General features: G+C 52.0%; 1 protein-coding gene across 2 annotated transcripts in view; it reads left to right on the forward strand.

The window, feature by feature from the left end:
- Myo1h (myosin IH) overlaps positions 1-20,447 on the forward strand; it is a 47,146-nt gene that overhangs the window by 24,102 nt on the left and 2,597 nt on the right. For both annotated transcript variants that reach the window (XM_052755077.1, XM_052755076.1), the window contains exons 15-29: positions 3,232-3,278; positions 4,412-4,492; positions 5,751-5,856; positions 6,910-7,027; positions 9,931-10,044; positions 11,664-11,740; positions 12,920-12,988; positions 15,137-15,221; positions 16,099-16,258; positions 17,485-17,568; positions 18,537-18,630; positions 18,726-18,781; positions 19,535-19,670; positions 19,901-19,971; positions 20,085-20,182. In XM_052755077.1, the coding sequence (XP_052611037.1) occupies positions 3,232-3,278; positions 4,412-4,492; positions 5,751-5,856; positions 6,910-7,027; positions 9,931-10,044; positions 11,664-11,740; positions 12,920-12,988; positions 15,137-15,221; positions 16,099-16,258; positions 17,485-17,568; positions 18,537-18,630; positions 18,726-18,781; positions 19,535-19,670; positions 19,901-19,971; positions 20,085-20,182 (1,396 nt within the window). The remainder of the gene's footprint in view (positions 1-3,231; positions 3,279-4,411; positions 4,493-5,750; positions 5,857-6,909; positions 7,028-9,930; positions 10,045-11,663; positions 11,741-12,919; positions 12,989-15,136; positions 15,222-16,098; positions 16,259-17,484; positions 17,569-18,536; positions 18,631-18,725; positions 18,782-19,534; positions 19,671-19,900; positions 19,972-20,084; positions 20,183-20,447) is intronic.

Raw genomic sequence — 20,447 nt, forward strand, 5'->3', positions numbered from 1 at the left:
ATACTCCCATCCCCCAGCAGTTCCAGATGCCCTGTCACTGAGATATTCCCTCAGCCCCTTTATGGGAAGTTTTAGAATGTTGAGACAGTCTCGCAAGTTGCCCAGGCTGGCTTTGACCTTGCCATCTTCCTGCCTCGGCTCCTGGAATAGCTGAGATAACCTGGCTTGCTTTTGCTTTCCTGGATAGATAGTGAGGAAGTGCCCTACTCAGTGTTCTGAGGAGCCTCCTCAACACCACAGCCCTAGCTTCTCCACATTCTGCCCAATACCCATAATGCTCTGCCAGCCGCTCTCTGGGCAGGTGTGAAGGCCTGTCCTGTGGTTCTCCCAGAGGTGGCTGATGCCAAACACTCCTCATACCAGTCATTTGCATATCTTCCTTGAAGAAATGCCTGTTTAGATACTTTGCCCATTAAAATGTATTGTTGAATCTCGAGAGTTCTTTATATATTCTGGACACTGGACCTTTTGTCAGATATAGGATTTGCCGATATTTTCCCCAGTTCTGAGAACTGACCTTTCTCTTTATCAATGGTATCTTTCAAAGCACCAAAAAGTTTGTCACTAAGAATCTTTTAAAAGCCAGGCAGTGGTGGCGCACAGCTTTAATCCCAGCACTGCCCAGAGGCAGGCGGATCTCTGAGTTCCAGGCCAGCCTGGTCTACAGAGTGAGATCCAGGACAGCCAGGGCTACACAGAGAAACCCTGTCCCCAAAAAACCAAATTAAGAATAGGCTGGCTCTGTGGTGTTTACAGAATTAAAGTGGCAGTCAGGTGAGGCTAGAAACCAGCTATGGTACAGGGCACACAGACAGAAGGGAAGTCACTTTCTGCTCCTAGCCCCTCCCCCGAGGCAATCTCAAGATCCACACTTCCTGTCAGTACTTCTGAGAGAGGCCTTAATATCTGCCTACAAAGGTCGGAACACATGCTCCTCTGCATTGTGTAGTTTCATCTGTGTGACAAACGCTGGAGTCTTGGGCCCCACTCACATCCTCTGGGTTTACCCCCCCCCCCCCCCCCCCCCCCCCGGGGCAAACACGGTCCCAGGTTTGGTGAGAGGAATGCCATTGTCCCTGAGCTCACTCCAGGTGTCACGGTGTCTCTTGGAGTCTCAGAGCCAGGTTCTATTAAAAGCGAGCTTTGACCATTTCTGGGTATAGGGGTAAAAGAATTGGGGGAACACGGAGCAGATGCATTTGTCCACCCAGATCTGAGGCAGCAGCATTCACTATACAGCCAGGAGCTGGAAGCCACAGGAGTAGACAAATAGCAATGTAACACGGTGGATACGCAGTGGAACTTAGACAGGAGGGAGATTCTGACCTGGAACAAGATGCAAAGGAGAAGAGGTCGGTCACAAAGTGTGACCCAAGCGAGGGGTCTACAGGAATCAACTCCACAGAGGCACAACGGGCCGGGGAGCGGCTAGCTCCAGGTACAGGGTTTTTGCCTTGGAATGTTTACAAAGTCCCAGGTGGTGATGGCTATGTGGGTGGCCTTAAAGGTGCTGAACTGTGCACTTAGTTACTGTGGTCTCTTTGTGTGTATGTGTTCATGTGTGGGTGTATGCATGTGTGGGTGTGTGCATGTGTGGAGGCTGGAGGAGGTCATCAGGAGTCCTTAATCACCCTCCACCTCATTTTTTTAAGACAAGCTCTCACTGACCCTGGAGCTCACTGCCCATTCAGTCCTAGGAGTACAGGCTTGTGCCACCACACTTGGATTTTACATGGGTGCTGAGGATCCCAAACTCAGGTCACCCGGAGTCATCACCCACATGTGGTGAATCTTGCATTTTACCAGAATAAAAAGGCCTGTTTTGAGAACTCACAATCACCATCTGAGAAGCTGCTTATCGGGCATTTTCTATATGGCTTTTTGACGCACAGCATTTGTGGCTGGTTTTACTTATGTCATGCAATCCCTGGGTTAGCTACAAGCCAATGAAGATTTTTGTTTGTTTTTGAGACACGGTCTAACCGTAGAATCCTAGCTAGCCTGGAACTTGCAGGGATTTGCCTGTCTCGGCCTGGGGAAGGCTGGAATCAAAGGCCTGTGTCACAACTCCCGACTCTTAAGTGTACCACTTAAGGCCAGTTTTTTGAATGATACAAGTAAAGATGTCAGTCTGGAGGTGTGGCTCAGTGGGTAGCGTAGTGGCCTAGCATGTGTTAAGCTCTGGGTTCAGTCTTTGGCACTGTTTAAACCAGGCATGCTGATAAATGCCTATAATATCAATGCTTGTTGGGTAGAGGCAGGAGGTTCAGCTACATAATGAGCTGGATGCCAACCCAGGCTATAAGAGACCCAGCTAACAAAAAATTAAAAATCAAGGGAGAAAGGCCTGACATCATGACTTACACCTTTAATCCCAGCACTCTGGAGGCAGAGGCAGGCAGATCTCTGTGAGTTCTAGGCCACCTGGTCTATGTAGCGAGTTCCAGGCCAGCTGGAGCTGCATGTAGGACTGTGTCTCAACAAACAAATGAATCCAAAAAACCAACTAGGGTGTGGAAAAGGACACCACTGGTGTTTGCCTTTCTCAGTGGGGCTGATTTTCCTAAGTCACGTGGTCTCAGCTGGCCACCCTGGGGCTCAGTGCCCTCCCGTTTCTGTGGGTCATAGGTCATTGCTACTGGATCACTTAGGCTCAAGGCCACACATCACACACCAGCCTGCTGTAAATTCCCTCTGAGGACCTGGCTCTCAGCCTGGGAAGTTGTTCCCTAGAGAATCTGGCACTCTAGAATTATATAAGGAGGGTGTCTCCCCAGAATGCTTGGCTCTGTCTGGAGGTATGTAGGGGAGTGTCCCCCATGATGTCTGGCTCTGTATGTGGACATGGTGTCCCCTATGATATCTGGCTCTGTCTGGAGGTATGTAGGGGAGTGTCCCCCATGACGTCTGGCTCTGTATGTGGACATGGTGTCCCCTATGATATCTGGCTCTGTCTGGAGGTATGTAGGGGAGTGTCCCCCATGACGTCTGGCTCTGTCTGATGTGTACTGTTGCAGTTAGGGGGACGTGCTCCTAGCGTGAGTTGAGGCCTGGGTGGTGCTCCATGCTTAACACACAGCACAGCTCACAGCTTACTGCTGGGATCCAGCCCCGGTCTCAGTATTGAGAAGGCTGGGAAACCCCATGCAACCTCAGACACCTTCAGGATGTGTCTCAGCGATCGGTCAGTGTGGCATCACATTGACTAGGACTTTTTTTTTTTCCAAACAGGATTCTTGGAGAAAAACAACGACCTGCTTTACAGACACCTGAAGGAGGTCGGTTTGAATCTTCATCCCACATAGTTTTAATAGGACATAGCCTGTGACAGAAATCAGTGGCGGCTCTTGGATTTCTGGAACTTTCTTATCTATGCATTAGGTCAGTCTGTAATCCTCCCTAGCACTTGGGAGGCAGGGGTAAGAGGACCAGGAGTTTGACGTCCTCCTCAGCTGCACAGGGAGTTCTCGGCCAGCCAGGACTACACCAGACCTGTCTAAGAAAACCAACAGAGAATTTCCTGTGTTAAGGCTGAGTGACATTCTGTTAGATAAATACAAGCACATTTTTTTTTTCATAGTCCTAATTTTATTAAATTAAGGAGTTCTTCCAGATATGGTGGCTCACACCAGTAACCCCAGCACTCAAGGGGCGGGGGGAGATGGGAGGATCTTGAGTTCAAGGCCAGCCTGGGCGATCTAGTGAAACTGTCTAAAAGATAAAAACCAGAGTCAAAGATGAGAACAGGCGAAGACAGGACACAGAGACAGGCTGGGGCTCGGACTGAGCATGTGCAAGGCACCAGGTACCCTCTGTAAACAAGAATAAAAGGGGCGTGCATTTTTCTTATAACACATTATTTTGAAAACTGATGGAGCAGGACCAGGTAATGCAAAGCCTAGTGTTTGACTTTATGCCACCATGTCTGTCCCCTGAAAGCCAGCATCTGCCAGTTTCTGAGCCACCACCCTCCAGACAGCTGAGGCCAGGCTGCGTGTCCCCCCCACCCCCGTTTCCTCCCCCTGCACTGCACCTTGGCGGTCCCTCACTCCCACCCTCTTACTGATTGTCCGTAGGCTGGTTTGTTCCATAGCACTAAGCTGGGCTGGGGACAACTCTTGCGTCATCATGGTAGGGAAAACTAGATACATCCGAAAGTCCACAGGCAAGGGCGGCAGCATCTGAACATCAGCTCCTAGTGTGCTCTTTGGCGATGTCGAGCGTGGAACCCAGGGTCTCACGTACGGAGGCGAGCCGGCCCCCAGCCCCAGCCCCTTTCCCCATTTGTCCTTCTTCCCACTCTGTTATAGCGAGGAATGTCTCCAAGAGCCCACGAGCAGGTGGCTCTGCTGTCCCCTGGCCTCTAGGGATTCCCAGAGCAGCGAGCTCAATGCCGGCCCTCTTCACACAGGTGCTGTGCGGGTCCAAGAACAGCATCCTGAGGGAGTGTTTCCTGGTGGCCGAGCTTGAAAACCGGAGGCGGCCACCCACGGTGAGCCCAGGGAGAGGCTGGTGTGAATTTGGCAAGGGAACAAAAGTCTCAGGGGACAGTGACCACTCCATACCTGCCCCTCTGAAGCCTCCCCCTCTCCCCTTTCTGTTAACAGATAACTACAAAATGTGTGTGTGTAAGCTTTGTGTCAGTTCATCCCATTGCAGACATGCACTGTGCCGGGCTGGGGGTTCCCTGCCCTCAAGGGGCTTACAGTCTGGGAGCGAGAGAATGTGAGAAAAAATCACCAGATAAAGAAGGGACTAGGAGACCTGGGGGAGGAGACAGAGGGGACTGGACCCAGTGGTGGCTGGCTCCGTGAGGTGTCTGCATTTGTGAGTCAGCTTTCCCACACTGTGACAAAATCCTCGAAGAAGACAGCTTAAAAGTTGATTCAGAGCCGGGCGGTGGTGGCGCATGCCTTTAATCCCAGCACTCGGGAGGCAGAGCCAGGTGGATCTCTGTGAGTTCGAGGCCAGCCTGGGCTACCAAGTGAGTTCCAGGAAAGGCACAAAGCTACACAGAGAAACCCTGTCTCAAAAAACGAAAAAAAAAAAAAAAAGTTGATTCAGTTCCTGTCTTTAGAGATTGCGCTCCCATGGCCTCTTGTTGTGGGTGGCATGGCACACCATGGCAGAGAAGGTGTGTGGAGCACACACAAAGGATTGGGGGAAATGTATCCTTCAAAAGACAACTTCAGTAACTTATTTCCTCTGATGAGGCCCCGCCTTTTAAAGAACCCATGCTCTTCCGAAAGACCCACCAACCCCAGCACCCATGAGCTCTACATCTTTCAGTGAAGTTGGAGACCTCCAATCACTGTCAAAGCTGCTGCACAGGACCCATGGCTCCAGGACATGGGCCTTTGAGGGACATCTCAGACCCCAGTCATTACACTGTGGCTATACCCCATGGTGAGGAGGCCGGGTGGATGCTCGCCTGAGCAGGGAACCGAGCTTCCCAGGCACAGCACTCTCCCTGAGCAACATCCCCGGCCTCTCTCTCCACATTTCTGTGTTTCATCCACTCTCTCTTAGTTAGGAAAATCTTCATGTCCCTCAGAAGCCAGTGGCTCTTGTCCGGCAAGCCCCCCAGCAATGGGAACTGACCTTCCCAGAACAGGGCATCCACAGCCTCCAGTCAGAGGGCAGAACTAACAGGCAGAGTTCAGGCCTGCAGGCTGGAGCCTCACGCCGTGCTCTGTCTCCAGAGTTCAGTCAGAAGCAGTGTGCATACTCCGTGTGTTCTCACCACACAGGTGGGGACTCAGTTTAAGAACAGCCTGAGTAGCCTCCTGGAACTTCTCATCTCCAAGGAGCCGTCGTACATCCGCTGCATCAAGCCCAACGAGAGGAAAGAGCCCAGTGAGTCAAGTTCCCTGAGCCCAGAGCTCGGGATGGGGGAGCAAAGCGGTGGAGGGGGGGCATAGGTAAAGAGCCTTAGCCACCACAGCCTCGTCCCTGAACATGAACTCTTGTCCTTCTCAAACCATAGGAGGAGGCCAGGATATGGCTCAGGGGGTAAAGCGCTTGCCTTGCAATTGTGAGGATCTGAGTTCAAATCCCCAGCACCCACCTAAAGACAGACACGGTGACCCATGTCTGTAATGGCAGTGCTCCCATGGAGAGATGGGGTGGGAGGCTGGGACGGAATCCATGGAAGCTCGTGGGATAGCCTGGTGTCCCAGTGCACAGAGCAAACGAGATCCTGTCTGAAATAAGACAGGAAGTGAGGACTAACACTTGAGGTTGTCCTCTCACCTACAAGTGTGTGTGTGTGTGTTCATGTGTATATGAGCATCTTTTCTGAGCTGGACATGATGGCACACCTTTAATCCCAGCACACAGGAAGCAGAGGCAGGCAGGGTAGGGCGGGGGAAAGAAAAAGAAATAACATAGTAGAAAAGAAAAAGAACAGCAGATGATAGACATATTGAGAAGGATGTCCCTGATGGTCCAGAGGAAGCGAGCGCCGCTCAGAGCCTGGTGATGCCGGGCAGGTGTCCAAGGTGGCAGATGGCAGCAGAGTTCTCTGCAGCCGTGAACAACCGTCCACAACGGTCTGCGACTGTCGGGCGCTGTCTAGGCTCTCCACGCAGAGCCCTGGCAGCTGGTGCGCTTGTGAACGGAACATGCGTAAGGTGACGGGGCCTGGAGTGTGTTCTCCCTAGAGAGGTGACGACAGTCACCTTCAGACAGTTGTTGCCACGTGAGATTCTGAGCTGCATTAGCAGATCTCGGGATTGTTTTATCAGGAGGAACTAGAATTGCCTACCAAATCCCTCCACCTAAGAAACCCAGCTGAGGCCTGATAACAGGTTTCTGTGGCTCGACCCAGCCTGGAGCAGCAGCCTGGAGCCTTGGGTTAGTTCTGCTGAGGGAGCTTTTCCGTCACTCTTCTCTTCTATTTCTCCAAAGGCAAGTTTGACGACTTCCTCATCAGCCATCAGATCAAGTACTTGGGGCTAATGGAGCACCTGCGTGTGCGGAGGGCGGGCTTCGCCTACAGGCGCAAGTATGAGCATTTCCTGCAAAGGTGAGGATCGCTTTGAGCCTCAGCCCTTAGGGCTGGTCTGCGGGAGACAGTGTGGCCAATCAGATGGCATTCCCTTGGGAGCTGGGATCAGATCTGAAGCGTGAGAGCTGTGAAATAAAAAGGCACTAACATTTGTTCTCCTGTAAAACCAGGACCCAGTTTCTCATCTTCTATTGAGTTCTCTAAGCCCTAACTCAACTTCCTGCAGTCTCGGGGAGAGTCTGGGCACACAGACCTGCTGGGCACCCAGGGTGCACTATCCAGACCTCTAAGGGTTAGTGCCCATGTGCTGGGCTGGGAAGGGCAGTGGGCACAATGATGAAGATGCCGTGGAAGAACCGGCTTCGAAACACCCGGACAGGTCAGAATGCTCCCGAGCCTCACAGCTGTGACCCTTACCCACAGCAGGAGTTAAAGTGTCAGGTTTTTATTAGTGCCACACCCACTATGGCTTTGGTGACTGGCAGCACATGACCGACCGCTCTACAAGATGGCAATGCACTCTTGGGGTGAGAATCCCAAAGCGGCCGTTTTTCATTAAGTCAAAACGCTTGCACTGCTGGCTGTTCCAGAACATTCAGCCCATGCATTATGAGGCTTCTTTTGAGTTGAAGCATCGTGGGCCAACCAAAGCATTTCCCGCCACCCTTTCCCTGTGGTTCCCAGCTGTGCCTCCACTGCCTGCTGTCTACCTGTCATCAATGCTCACCTAACCTGTTTTTCTTAATCTGGCATCAGGGGAAGAAGTTGGGAGGTCACAGCCACGGCCCACTGCATCCTCAACACAGGCCTGACATTTCTGCCTCATCCTCTCTGATGTTTCCGCCATGCCTCCTCATCTGTATATATTGGGGAGGGCGGGCTGAGGAGATGGCTTAGGGGAGAACGTGCTTGCTGCACTACTGAAATCTTCCCAGGGGCCTGCCCTGAGAAGATTTCTCCCAGGGTCCTGGGGAAGACGCTATGGCCGGCATGGGGTATTCTGAGGGAAAAGAATCTATGTACACTGTGTTCTTTCATCCGTTTACTTTATTTCTCTAAGACAAAATTGTATCTCCACGGCTTCAGTTCCATCCTCACACTCAGCTCCTCTCTGTTCCTCCTTTTCCTGTCCTCTCATAGCCCTAACGGAGCTCTTCTGCTATCGATGTCATTTTCGTCCTCTTTTCCTTCCTCTCCTGCTCTCCTGACCTGACTCCTACTCTCTCCAAAAGTTCTGCCTTGTTCCTCCTTCTCCTGCCATGCCACTCTAACCCTAACCCCGGAGTCAGGAATCCTGCCCCAGACTTTACTACACCTCGTTATGCAAAAAACTCTTTTGTTCTGAGTCAATTGCTCTGGAATGCCATTTGGCCTGTCTGGGGAAGGAAGGTCTGAGCTTCATTTGTACAAGAAACAAAGCTATGCATCTGCACATCTGCCTGTCTCCTAGGCTTAGGAGATAGGCATTGTCTCTATAAGGGTGTACCTAGTTCAGATGAGCAGTTCGGTCTGAGAAGCTTACACCACCATTTGCTGTTGTGGCCTAGTAGTATATGAGCACACAAGAAATTCATAGCAAGAAGCAGCTGAATATTAAAAGCTGGATAACACTAAATATTCCTTGATATATGGCTTCCCTCTAGAAGGATTCCTTGACCTTTCTAGGTGTAGCTTTATTATACACAGCTGAATCTCTATTACACATTCTTGCAGCCCGCAGCACTGCACAAGTGTGAGAACCAGAGCTTTGATCCCCAGCCTGCACCCACATAAACGCTAGGCAGGTTTAACAGCCCACTTGGAACCCCAGCACTCAGGAGTCAGGGATGGGATTCCCCCGGCAAGCTGGCTATCCAACTCAGCAGACTGTGAGTTCAATGAGAGCCCCTGCCTCAGTGAACAGTGAAGAGAAACAGAAAGACACCCAGCGTCTGGCCTACACACATGCACACACACACACACACACACACACACACACACACACACAGTGCATACATGCCCATGCCCTCTTGTGCCCACACACTTGTGTACACACTCATGCACACGAACTCACGTGAAATCCTCACGAGTCCCAAGCATGGCGGTTTTGTTCCCCATGTGTGAGCACATCTGTTGCCTGTCCAGCCATCCAGTGATAAAGAGCGAGGCTGTCCCACTTTGGGCTGTTAGGAACAATGCTGTACAAGGCTATGTGGCCCCTGGGTGCAGCTCTTGGATATATACATAGGAGTGGGACTGAGTCATCTGGCTGAGGGCCCAGCGATGGCTCTGCTGGGAGAAACACTTCCTCATTTCTTTCATGCCCTATATGCATTGCTGAGACAATTGCACTCTGAGTGGCTGATACACTACAAGGGGTCCAGGAGACCTCTGGGGGTGTTGTGGAGTGTAGATGTAAAAGTCTTATTAAATAAGAAACACAGAGCCAAATGCAGAGTTAAAGGCCCAAGAGGTCAGAGCAGTAGCTGAGAGCTGATACTAAAAAACCTTTCTTACCCTTTGCTGCCACTGCCGTCCTTCCCCTGAGAAAAAGACCTACTTCCTGTGTATCTGTCTTTTTATTGACTTTCTGTTCTGCCTTCTCATTGGTTGTAAACCCAACCACATGACCTCCTCGTCACTGCCTGTCTATACATACCTCCAGGTCTTCTATGGTTGGTATTGAGATTAAAGGCGTGTGTCTCCATGCTGGCTGTATCCTTGAACACACAGAGATCTGTCTGTCATGTGATCGGGATTAAAGGCGTGTGCCATCACCGCCTGGCTTCTGCTATGGCTTGCTATTAGCTCTGACCCCCAGGCAACTTTATTTATTAACATACAAATAAAATCACATTTCAGTACAAATGAAATATCACCATAGTGGAGGGCAGTGCAGGGTGTCCTGATGGCTTCTATATGTCCTTCTCCATTCCCGGCAGGTACAAGTCTTTGTGCCCAGACACCTGGCCACATTGGCACGGACCCCCAGGAGAGGGCGTCGAGCGGCTGATCAAGTATATCGGCTACCAACCTCAGGACTACAAGTTAGGAAAGTAAGTGGCCAGGAAAACCCCAAACTGTCTCTGCCCTGTGCTCAAAGATTCCATGTGCTGATCTGCACGGAACAGGCATGTCCAGCCTTCAACATGGAAGTACAGTGCTGCCGTCTACCAAGTTTCACTGAGAACTGCTCAATTGAAATGGAAAAGAAAATTCTTATTCACAGGTGTTCGTGGCTGCACGCTGTCAAAGAGTCGGACATGCCTGGTATTGTCTCATGTTTTTTTTTTTTGGAGACTGTTTGCAAGCCAGTTCTGCTACCCACTAAGTTTAAATGTAGCTGAGTGGTTCCAGTGAGAATCAGTGGTTGAAAATAAGTCAGGTGTTGTAAGTCTGGCTCCACTGCTGGGCGGAGCCTCTGCCCACGAAGTAAAGAGGGGGCAGGGTAGGGCCCTGCCTGCGCTGGCCGAGCTTCTCTTGATGCTCAGCATCTCCCAGAGAGCTAACTTCATCTTGCTTCACTCTTAGCATCCCAGAATGGCATTCTAGAACGCCGGGTACCACTCTAGGATCCAGCATCCGGAGCAGAGATCTTCCCCATGTGTTGAATACTTTCAGGCACTCACTCAGATTAGCCAGGGTGGCTTGGTTCTATACTGTTAGTCATTCTGGTCAGAGTTAGTGTGGATGCAAAGAACTGTGTTCAGCCCTCAAGAGGACCAGTTCTTACACAGCAGGGCCTGCCTGCTTCAGGGATCCCTGCCCCTGGATCTACCAGTGAGCTATCTGCCAGCTCCGGCCCAGCTAGTATCTCTCTCTGTTTCATTAATCCATCCATCCACATCCCTGAGAGGGCCACACACATCTATCCCCATTCTATAACCCTGGAATTGGCATCACGGGGCATGGTGTGCTGTGCGCCCCCCTCCCCAGTAGCTTGCTCTGGGACGTCTCCAGCACAAGGCACTGTGTAGTTGGTGCCTCTTGTCATCCCTCCTGAAGGCCCAGAAGCATAACTGTAAGCAACTTCAGGTAGCATGGTGGATTCACTCTCTAGGGCTACATAAAAAGTCACCAGAGCAGGCCAGGCGGTGGTAGTGCATGCCTTTAACCCCAGCACTCAGGAGGCAGAGGCAGGGGGATCTCTGTGAGTTCCAGGCCAGCCTGGTCTACAGAGTGAGTTCTAGGCCAGGCTCCAAAGCTACACAGAGAAACCCTGTCTCACAAAACCTAAATAGATAGATAGATAGATAGATAGATAGATAGACAGATAGATAGATAGATAGATAGTCACCAGAGCAGAAATGCATTCTCTCAGAGCTCAGGGTCCACTATCAGGGCATGGGCAGGCTAGGCTCTGTCTGGAGGGCCTTCGCCACGTCTGGAAGTTCCAGCAGGTTCCTGGCCTGCCTTAGCCGACAGCACCACACCTGCCTGGTGGTTCCCGTGTCCTTTTCTAGCTCTTACAAAGGACACTGACCTGGATTTAGGACCTCCTCTAACCTACTGTCTCCCCTCCACCCCTACTTTAGTCACATCCGAGGAACGGCCACTCCCCACAGTCACCTTCTAGAGTTCTGACTGGACATGCACTGGGGGGGGGGGGCACTCCCCAACCATCGTGGGGGCAACTGACCAATAATTTTTACATGTTTCTTTTTGCTTTTGCTAGAACCAAAATATTCATTCGCTTCCCCAGAACCCTGTTTGCTACCGAAGATGCCTTTGAATTTAGTAAACATCAATTAGGTATGATTTTTTTTGTCCTACTTTCAAGAGAAACGAACAAGTTTAACCAGGGAGAGGGTGAAGAGAAACCTCAAACATGGGTGTCTGATGTGTTCAAAGACCTCACTCACTTAAGAACCAGGGATAAGACGTGGGGTTATGGGATGCCTCTGGACTGATGGGCTCCGAGGGCAGGTGTAGACATGTTACATGTCCAGGGTGTCTCATTCTATGATTGCACCCTTAAGGCACACCGAAGTGTAAAGTCACGGGAGACCCGCGCCCTCAGTCCAGGCTTCACAACTTCTTTTATGTATCTGATGGCAACAGGCATGCCTTCAAAGCCCACGGCCAGGGTGTTTTTGTGAATGGCAAATGGCAGGAGTTGGATGGGGGAGCAGGTACTTCTCTCACCGGAAATCTTAGGTTGTCTGAGCTCTGCGCACACCAAACAGCTGGGGTCCTTGCTCTGTGCCATGTGCACCACGTCCAACAGATGTATTCCCAGACCAAGCCTGTGGGTAGGCTCTGCTGCTCCCAATTCACGTTCAGTGGTGCTGAGACACAGGTAAGCTGCTGAATATCACATGGCCGGTCTGCAGCAGAGCCGGGCTTGAACCTGGGCCAGTCTGGTTTCAAGGTTTGACCATTACACACGCTACCATTGAGACACTCATGGCCACCCACCTGGCTGAGATGTAGGCACTGGCTTAGCCAGGCTCCAGGGGTTTGGATCAGCCACTTCCTAGAGGCTGTGCTGTGCTGGTGTGTAAGGCTCTCCGTGAACTTGGCCTCTGGTGGGACCTTTCATTATGTGGAGGGGGTGATGAGGGCTAGAGCTGAGGGGTGTCCTGGGGTTCCCACTGCTCAGTGTGGCATCCTCCTGAGGCCGACAGACATCTGTATCTGAGCCTGTGTGCTTCCTTTTGAGATGTGCCGATGCCCTTCCCATCTTGTGGATGGGTTGTGAGGATGAGCTGGGCACTGTTACCCTGCTCCTCTTCCCCGTGGAAGGAAAGAGAATCATACGGGGAGCCAGGCCCAGTGGGACCAGCTGCTCCTGTCTTCCCCACACTCAGCACCGAGAACGGCTCACTGCAGGCTCTGGGGGCCCACTCTGGGGGTCGGTCCCTCCTGCTTCTGGAAATCGTGATCATAATCACAGAAGCCAATTCACCAAAACTTTTGTTTTATTTTAAGTTTCAAGAATCCAAGCCACATACAAAGGCTGCCTGCGAAGGAGGGAATATGTGAGGAAGAGACAAGCAGGTGAGGCCTGGGCAGAAGAGTGGGGGACGAGCCTCCCTCTGCCCACCCATCCTCACACCCTCCCTCTGCCCACCCATCCTCACACTCTCCCTCTGCCCACCCCATCCTCACACTCTCCCTCTGCCCACCCATCCTCACACCCTCCCTCTGCCCACCCATCCTCACACCCTCCCTCTGTCCACCCCATCCTCACACCCTCCCTCTGCCCACCCCATCCTCACACCCTCCCTCTGCCCACCCCATCCTCACACCCTCCCTCTGCCCACCCCATCCTCACACCCTCCCTCTGTCCACCCCATCCTCACACCCTCCCTCTGCCCACACCATCCTCACACCCTCCCTCTGTCCACCCCATCCTCACACCCTCCCTCTGTCCACCCCATCCTCACACCCTCCCTCTGCCCACACCATCCTCACACCCTCCCTCTGTCCACCCCATCCTCACACCCCTCCCTCTGCCCACCCCATCCTCACACCCTCCCCTCTGCCCACCCATCCTCACACCTTCCCTCTGCCCACCCCATCCTCACACCCTCCCTCTGCCCACCCCATCCTCACACCCTCCCCTCTGCCCACCCCATCCTCACACCCTCCCTCTGTCCACCCCATCCTCACACCCTCCCTCTGTCCACCCCATCCTCACACCCTCCCTCTGTCCACCCCATCCTCACACCCTTCCTCTGTCCACCTCATCCTCACACCCTCCCTCTGTCCACCCCATCCTCACACCCTCCCTCTGTCCACCCCATCCTCACACTCTCCCTCTGTCCACCCCATCCTCACACCCTCCCTCTGTCCACCCCATCCTCACACCCTCCCCTCTGCCCACCCCATGCTCATACCCTTGTCTGGGGCCAGCTTAGACCTAATTCTGCAATCATGGCATATGGCCTATACTTGTTCCATGCACAGATTTTATGTAGTAGAACATTTTAAAGTGTGTTATTTTTATGTTGCATTTGTTTAACTCTGTGAAGCTGTGTTACTGTGCCTGTCTAAAACACCTGATGGTCTAATAGAGAATTGGCCAATAGTGAGGCAGGAGAAAGGATAGGTGGGGCTGGCGGGCAGAGAGGGATACATACAAGGAGAACACTGGGAGAAGAGACGGAAGGTCGAGCAGCCACCCAGGGGCCAGCCACCCAGCTACACAGCAAGCCATGGAGTAAGAGTAAAATTTACAGAAGTAAGAAAATGGGAAAAGCCCAGAGGGAAAAGGTAGACGGGGTAAGTTAAGGAAAGCTGGCTAGAAACTAAGCCAAGCTAAAGCTGGGCATTCGTAAGTAAGAATAAGCCTCCATGAGTGATTTATTTGGTAGCTGGGTGGCAGCCTCCCCCGCCCCCCCCCCCCCGCCCCCCCCCCCCCCCCCCCCCCCCCCCCGCCAATGAGCAAAAACCTCCAACAATAATTTTACATGTAAATAATGTGTCAGGTACTTGTGCTCATTTGTGCTTGTGGAAGCCAGGAATATTTTCGATGTGTGGGTCGTACAGTCTCCACAGTTACTCAGCTCTGCTGCTGCTGACTCGGAATTGCTTTAGGCAGTATGCAAATGAGCAGATGTAACTGTTTATCACAGTAAAACTTTGTATGAATGGGCAGCTGGTCTTTAGATCACAGTCTGCCAGCCCTGGGCCCTGAGTGCTGGAATGTTACCTCCAACAGAAACTCTGCTAACCCGAGGAAGAAAGGCATTTTGAAAATCCAGAGAAACACACACACATATACACACATACAAATATAAATACACACACATACACACACACACACACAGAGACAAGCCAGGCCCTAATTTTTCATGTCCCTGTTTGTTTATGAATCCATCTTTGAATGTGGCAATTGAAAGTCGGCACTGGATTCGAGAAACTAAACACGGGGCTAAGACTAGTCCATAGTCCCCAGCAGGAACCTCAGGACTGTCCCTCCTGGAACTTTCTGCTTCCACAAAGGTTCTCTCAGCCTCTGCTGTCACCCTGCTCTGAGCAGCAGGCATGAAATGACAGGGTGCACCCCACTTTGCACCTCTGGGCCCAGCAGAGCCCTCAGGTGGGCAGACATGTGCTGAGTGGATGGAACCTTCTGGAAAAGCCTTCTGTATTTCTGCACGATTGTCCCACCTTCTAATGGCAGCAGTGGACTCTTTTCAGCCACCAAGTTAGAAGCCCACTGGCGCGGAGCCCTGGCTCGCAGGGAGATCAAGAGGAGGAGGTGGGCTGTGCAGATCATCCGGAGGTAAGGTCTCAGCGTGATGGGGACCAGCACGCTGCAGTGGTCACGGGCTTGGTGGGGTTTCTGTGGGTTTTGTTTTTCGAGACAGGGATTCTCTGGGTAGCCCTGGCTGTCCTGGAACTCACTCTGTAGAAGAGGCTGGCCTTGAACTCAGAGATCCTCCTGCCTCTGCCTCCCAGTACTGGGATTAAAGGGGTGCGCCACCACCGTCTGGCTTTCTGAGACTGTTTTTAAGGGTGAGGGGGTGTGTGTGTGTGTGTGTGTGTGTGTGTGTGTGTGTGTGTGTGTATGTGTATATGTAAACGGTGTGAGTGCATGCCAGGAGAGAGCCCTGGCTCTCTGGAGCTGGAGTGCGAGGTGTCTGTGAGCCGCCTGCTGTGGGTGCTGGGATTCGAACTTCAGCCCTGTGACTGAGCACCAAGTGCACTTAGCCATCTCTCCAGCTGTGGTTTTGGTTTGTACAGAAAGGTCTGCCCTCAGAGCATGCTGGGAATCTCAGCTGTCACAGCTCAGCTGAGTGTTGTGATATCCCTCAGTCCGATGACTTCCAGAGCCAGGCAGACAAAATGAGCAAGCGGGGATCAGACGAGGTGCTGTGGGGACTGCAGCCAATCAGGCGGCCATCTGTCACCGGTCTGCCCAGTGGAGAGGAGTCCAGCCAGCATGGCCAGCCTTCCTCTTCAGGGAGAACTGAAGTCTGGCTTTTATGTCATGCTGCTCATTTTTTTAACCGGCAACTAACTCCAGCTAGTTAGAACAGAAGGCGGTGTGGGTGGCCCAGAGCACGCTGCTGGGGCAGGTGTGGCAGGGTAGGGGTGCCACGTTACCGGTCCCTGGCCTGTGTGGCTGTGTAAACCACCTCTGTCACTTCCCTCTTAAGGTTCGTCAAGGGTTTCATCAACCGTGACAAACCCCTTTGCCCTGACAATGAGGAGTTTGTAGTGCTCGTCAGGAAGAATTACATCTTGAATCTTCGCTACCATGTGCCAAAGAGTGTCCTGGACAAGAGCTGGCTGAGGCCTCCGGGCATCCTGGAAAATGTAAGTCTAAAGCGGGCAGCTGTTACTTGCAGATGATGGGGCTCTGAGATCATACCTGCTGTGTGGCTCTGCTCTCTCTTTGGCTCGACAGGGCTGCTTTCAAAGGTCTCAGAATAAGTGGTATTCATCAGTGGGGTTATAACTCCAACAGACACTTATTTAGACAGAGCCTTTTCAAATACACGGGCACTTACTATATAGCCCAGACTGGCCTTGAACTTGTAACCTTCCTGCCTCAGCCTCCCAGGCAATGAGATTACAGACATGTGACAGCATACTCTGGTTTCCAACCATGCTGTAGCAGTCTTGAAGCTAAGTGATTGCCATGGGCTCCACAAAGAATGTACTAGAACAGTGGTTCTCAACCTCCCTAATGCTGTGACCCTTTAATCAGTTCCTATTTCGGTGATAGCCAACCATAAAATTATGTGTGTTGCTACTTCATAACTGCAATTTTGCTGTTATGAGTCATAATGTAAATATGCAGGATATCTGATAAGCAATCCCTGGGGTGGTGGTCATGTCAAACGATCCTTTTACAAAGGGATCATGCTGTGGATGATTGATTGATAAATAAAATGTTGATTGGCTAGTAGCCAGACAGGAAGTACAGGCTGGACAAGGAGAGAGGAGAGGTCTGGGAAGTGGAAGGCTGAGGCAGAGAGACGCTGCCAGCCGCCATGAGATGTTAAGATACTGGTAAGCCACGAGCCATGTGGCAACTTACAGATGAATAGAAATGGGTTAATTTAAGATGTAAGAACAGCTAGCTAGCAGCCTGAGCCATTAGGCCAAACAGCTTAAATAGCATAAGCGTCTGTGTGTTTATTTTATAAGTGGAGCACGGGACTTTGGGGGCTTGGCAGGACCCGGAGAGAAACTCTCCAGCTACAGGGTCATGACCCACAGGTTGAGAACTGCTGCTGTAGACTACAGTGGCAGCTACTGTAAGATTCCTGGGCTCCACCTCAGCCCGACTCTGTAAAGACTTTAGTCTCACAGCCTCCCCTTTAGTGGTTCTCCTCAAGTTCGCAAAATCTAGTTCGGTAGTGCTGACCTGCTGGAGGGGGGCCAGCGGGGAACGACCCGCCTTGAGGGAAAGATACTGATGTCCCACGAAAATCATGCCACCGTGTCTGGTCTTAAAAGCTGCCACGTGGGTCACCACAGCCCGAGGCAGGGAGGGAGTGTGAGGTGGGTGGGAAAGGAGTGTGTTCTCCCCACAGGCTTCGAATCTGCTCCGGAAGCTGTGCATGAGGAACCTTGTTCGGAAGTACTGCCGGGGAGTCTCAGCCGAGAGGAAAGCCATGGTAGGGCACAAGGCATGGCATCGGCATGGCGGTGGGGACCAGCCTTGTAAGTCAGATTATTAGTACTAAAGTCGACGTTTACCGTCCACCTCTGAGCCGAGGGCCACACTACTCCCATGACTTACAGAGGAGTTGAGAAGTATCAGCTGCTACAATCAGCATCTCTTGTTGTTACCATGGGAATAGAATCCAGATGGCCCCTGTACTGCATGAGGCAGGACTGCCTGTGTGTGTGTGCTAGAGGACTCTTACATGTCACTCTTTCTGTGAAGGGCTGCAGAGTCAATCTTTGAGGCTCCCTGGGCCATATGCCCTGTGGCGCCTCTGCTTTCTTGTTGCTATTAGAGCAGAAAGCCGTCACAGACACATATATGGAAATGCCATAGCTATGTGCCAATAATGCTTTACTTACAAATACATGCAACAGGCCACAACTGCCTCTGGGCTGGAGTTGCAGAGTTCTGGTCTAGAGAGAGATGCTCTTAGGGTTTCTATTGCTGTGAAGAGACATCATGACCAAAGTAACTCTTATAAAAAACATTTAATTGGGGTGGGCTTTCATTTTCAGAGGTTTAGTCCATTATCACCATGGTGTGACATGGTGGCATGCAGGCAGAGCTTAGAGTCCCACATCTTGATAGGTAGGCAACAGGAAGTGGTCTGTCTCACTGGGTGTGGCTTGAGCATATATGAGACCTCAAAACCCACCTCCACAGTGATGACACACTTCCTCCAACAGGACCACACCTCCTAATAGTGCTACGCCTTTTGGGGGGTCTATTTTCTTTCAAACCACTATACTCCCTGAAGCTCCGAAACCTCCACCCTGAGAAACCAGTATGAGTAAGGGTCCACCAAAGTATCAGCCCACGCTTCACCGGTGTAAGCTGTAGGGCATTTGTAACAAGACTCGTGTCTGAAAACAGCCCAGGGCCGCCTACTCTATGCTCTGAACTATCTGTTACCAGATGCAGCACAAGGTGGTCACGAGTGAAATATTCAAGGGGAAGAAGGCAGGGTATGCAGAGAGCCTAAACCAACCCTTTGCCAGCAGCCGGCTGGGTAAGTGTGCTGTCGGACAAGTCATGGGACCCAGCAGGGGGCAGGCCTTCCCCATGGGGCTGGTGACACTCCTGCTGTTCTGGTTCCTTCCCCAGATGAAAGCGACATAAATCCCAAAGTGCTTCAACTGCTCGGCAGTGAGAAAATCCAGGTATACCCACCTTGTGTGCGGCCTCCACCAAGACCCTTCTTATGTCTGAGGCCGGGGCGTGTTCTCCCCGTGAGTGTCTAGAAATGACGCTTAAACTCACGGGTGCAGCTGGGTTCGCTGGGGCCCCCCACTGCCACTCTGGGCATTAAGATTACCAGGTGGCATTTGCCAACAGAGGTCTACTGCCATTCCTGCATTCTGCCAGCCCCCAAACCATCCTGGTTTGCTTCTCTATGAAACTGAGATGTAGCCAGGACCTTTACAATGAGACACCATATTGGTGAGGGGCAGTAGACTGATGACCAGTATTGACACTTGTCTCTCAACACAGCCGCCAGGAGTTCCCAGGCGGGTTCTAATCATATGTGGCTTTGTGGGGTGGATGAGGGGGATGAGTGAGGCCCTTGCTCATGTGTTTGGTGGCTGCTCTCGCCTGCTTGGTTCTGGAAAAACACGAGAATGGAGATCCCCCCCCCCCCCCGGGACTATGAAAACCCAGGAGCCATGAATGCTCTCCTCTCAGAGCAGACCTGGGAGGCTGGAGCCGCAGCCTCAGTTTCCTCAGAGGACCGAGTCATAAGGTAGAACTCAGAATCAAAATCTTCCAGAACCAGGGCAGCAAAGCAAAGGCGTTCATACAAAAGCTGAGTCAGTCTGTGTGTCTGAGGCAGCACCACTGGATTCCAGGAGAGGCAGTCCCCTGCCCTCAGGTGAGGTGGCCTTCCCCTCCTGGTGATACCAACCACCTTGCAGTATGGCGTCCCGGTCATCAAGTACGACAGGAAAGGCTTCAAGGCACGTCAGCGGCAACTCCTCCTCACTCCGAGGGCAGCGTACGTGGTGGAACTTTCCAGAATCAAGCAGAAGATTGAGTACTCAGCCCTGAGAGGTGGGTGAGCGGTTTGAGAGTCTCTCATGTTCTGGGATGGGGTCACTGAGCTGTGGGGCTCAGTGAATGCACCTATCTGACCCCCCCCCCCCCAATGCTGGGGTTACAGGTACCTTCACTATGTCTCACTTTTATGTGGGTGCTGGGTATCCAAACAAAGGTCCTCATGCTTGGCCATCTCCCCAGGCCCCCTCTTCTTTATTAATGCCAACCTCTGGATCTCTCCTAAGGGGTCTCCACTAGCAGCCTGAGCGATGGAATCCTGGTTCTTCACGTTTCACCGGGGGACAAACAGCAAAAGGTAGCTGCAGCTTCCGGCCCCAGCGAGCTGTTGTGGCTGAAACTCAGTCGAACCCTGCGGAACCTCCATATTCAAACCACTCGTCCTGAACCCCCTGCCACCTGTCTCCACAGGGGGATGCCATTCTGCAGTGTGAGCACATATTTGAGGTCGCCACTAAACTGGCCATGCTGATTAAGAAGGAACATGCCGTCCGGGTTGTTCAAGGAAGGTAGGGGCTTACTCACCGTTACAAGGCTGCCAGCATGAGTCCCACCTGCATAAAGATGTGGTGTGTTGGGGGGGGAGGTCCCCCAATGGGGTCTAGGGGGTCCAGAGACTCCTTGCCTCTGTAGCAAATAACATTCCTTTCTCCACCCTGATCTTGGGCTCGGGGTAGACACAGAAGTCAGTATTGCTGACCTCAGGAAGTCACTGTCGTCTTCAGTTTTCAGAGAGGGTGCCGAGGTTTCTTACTGTCCCAGTGTGCCCAGAGG

Source organism: Peromyscus californicus, unplaced genomic scaffold, assembly GCF_007827085.1.
Source record: "Peromyscus californicus insignis strain IS unplaced genomic scaffold, ASM782708v3 Scaffold_2__1_contigs__length_46816999, whole genome shotgun sequence".
NCBI lineage: Eukaryota > Metazoa > Chordata > Mammalia > Rodentia > Cricetidae > Peromyscus > Peromyscus californicus.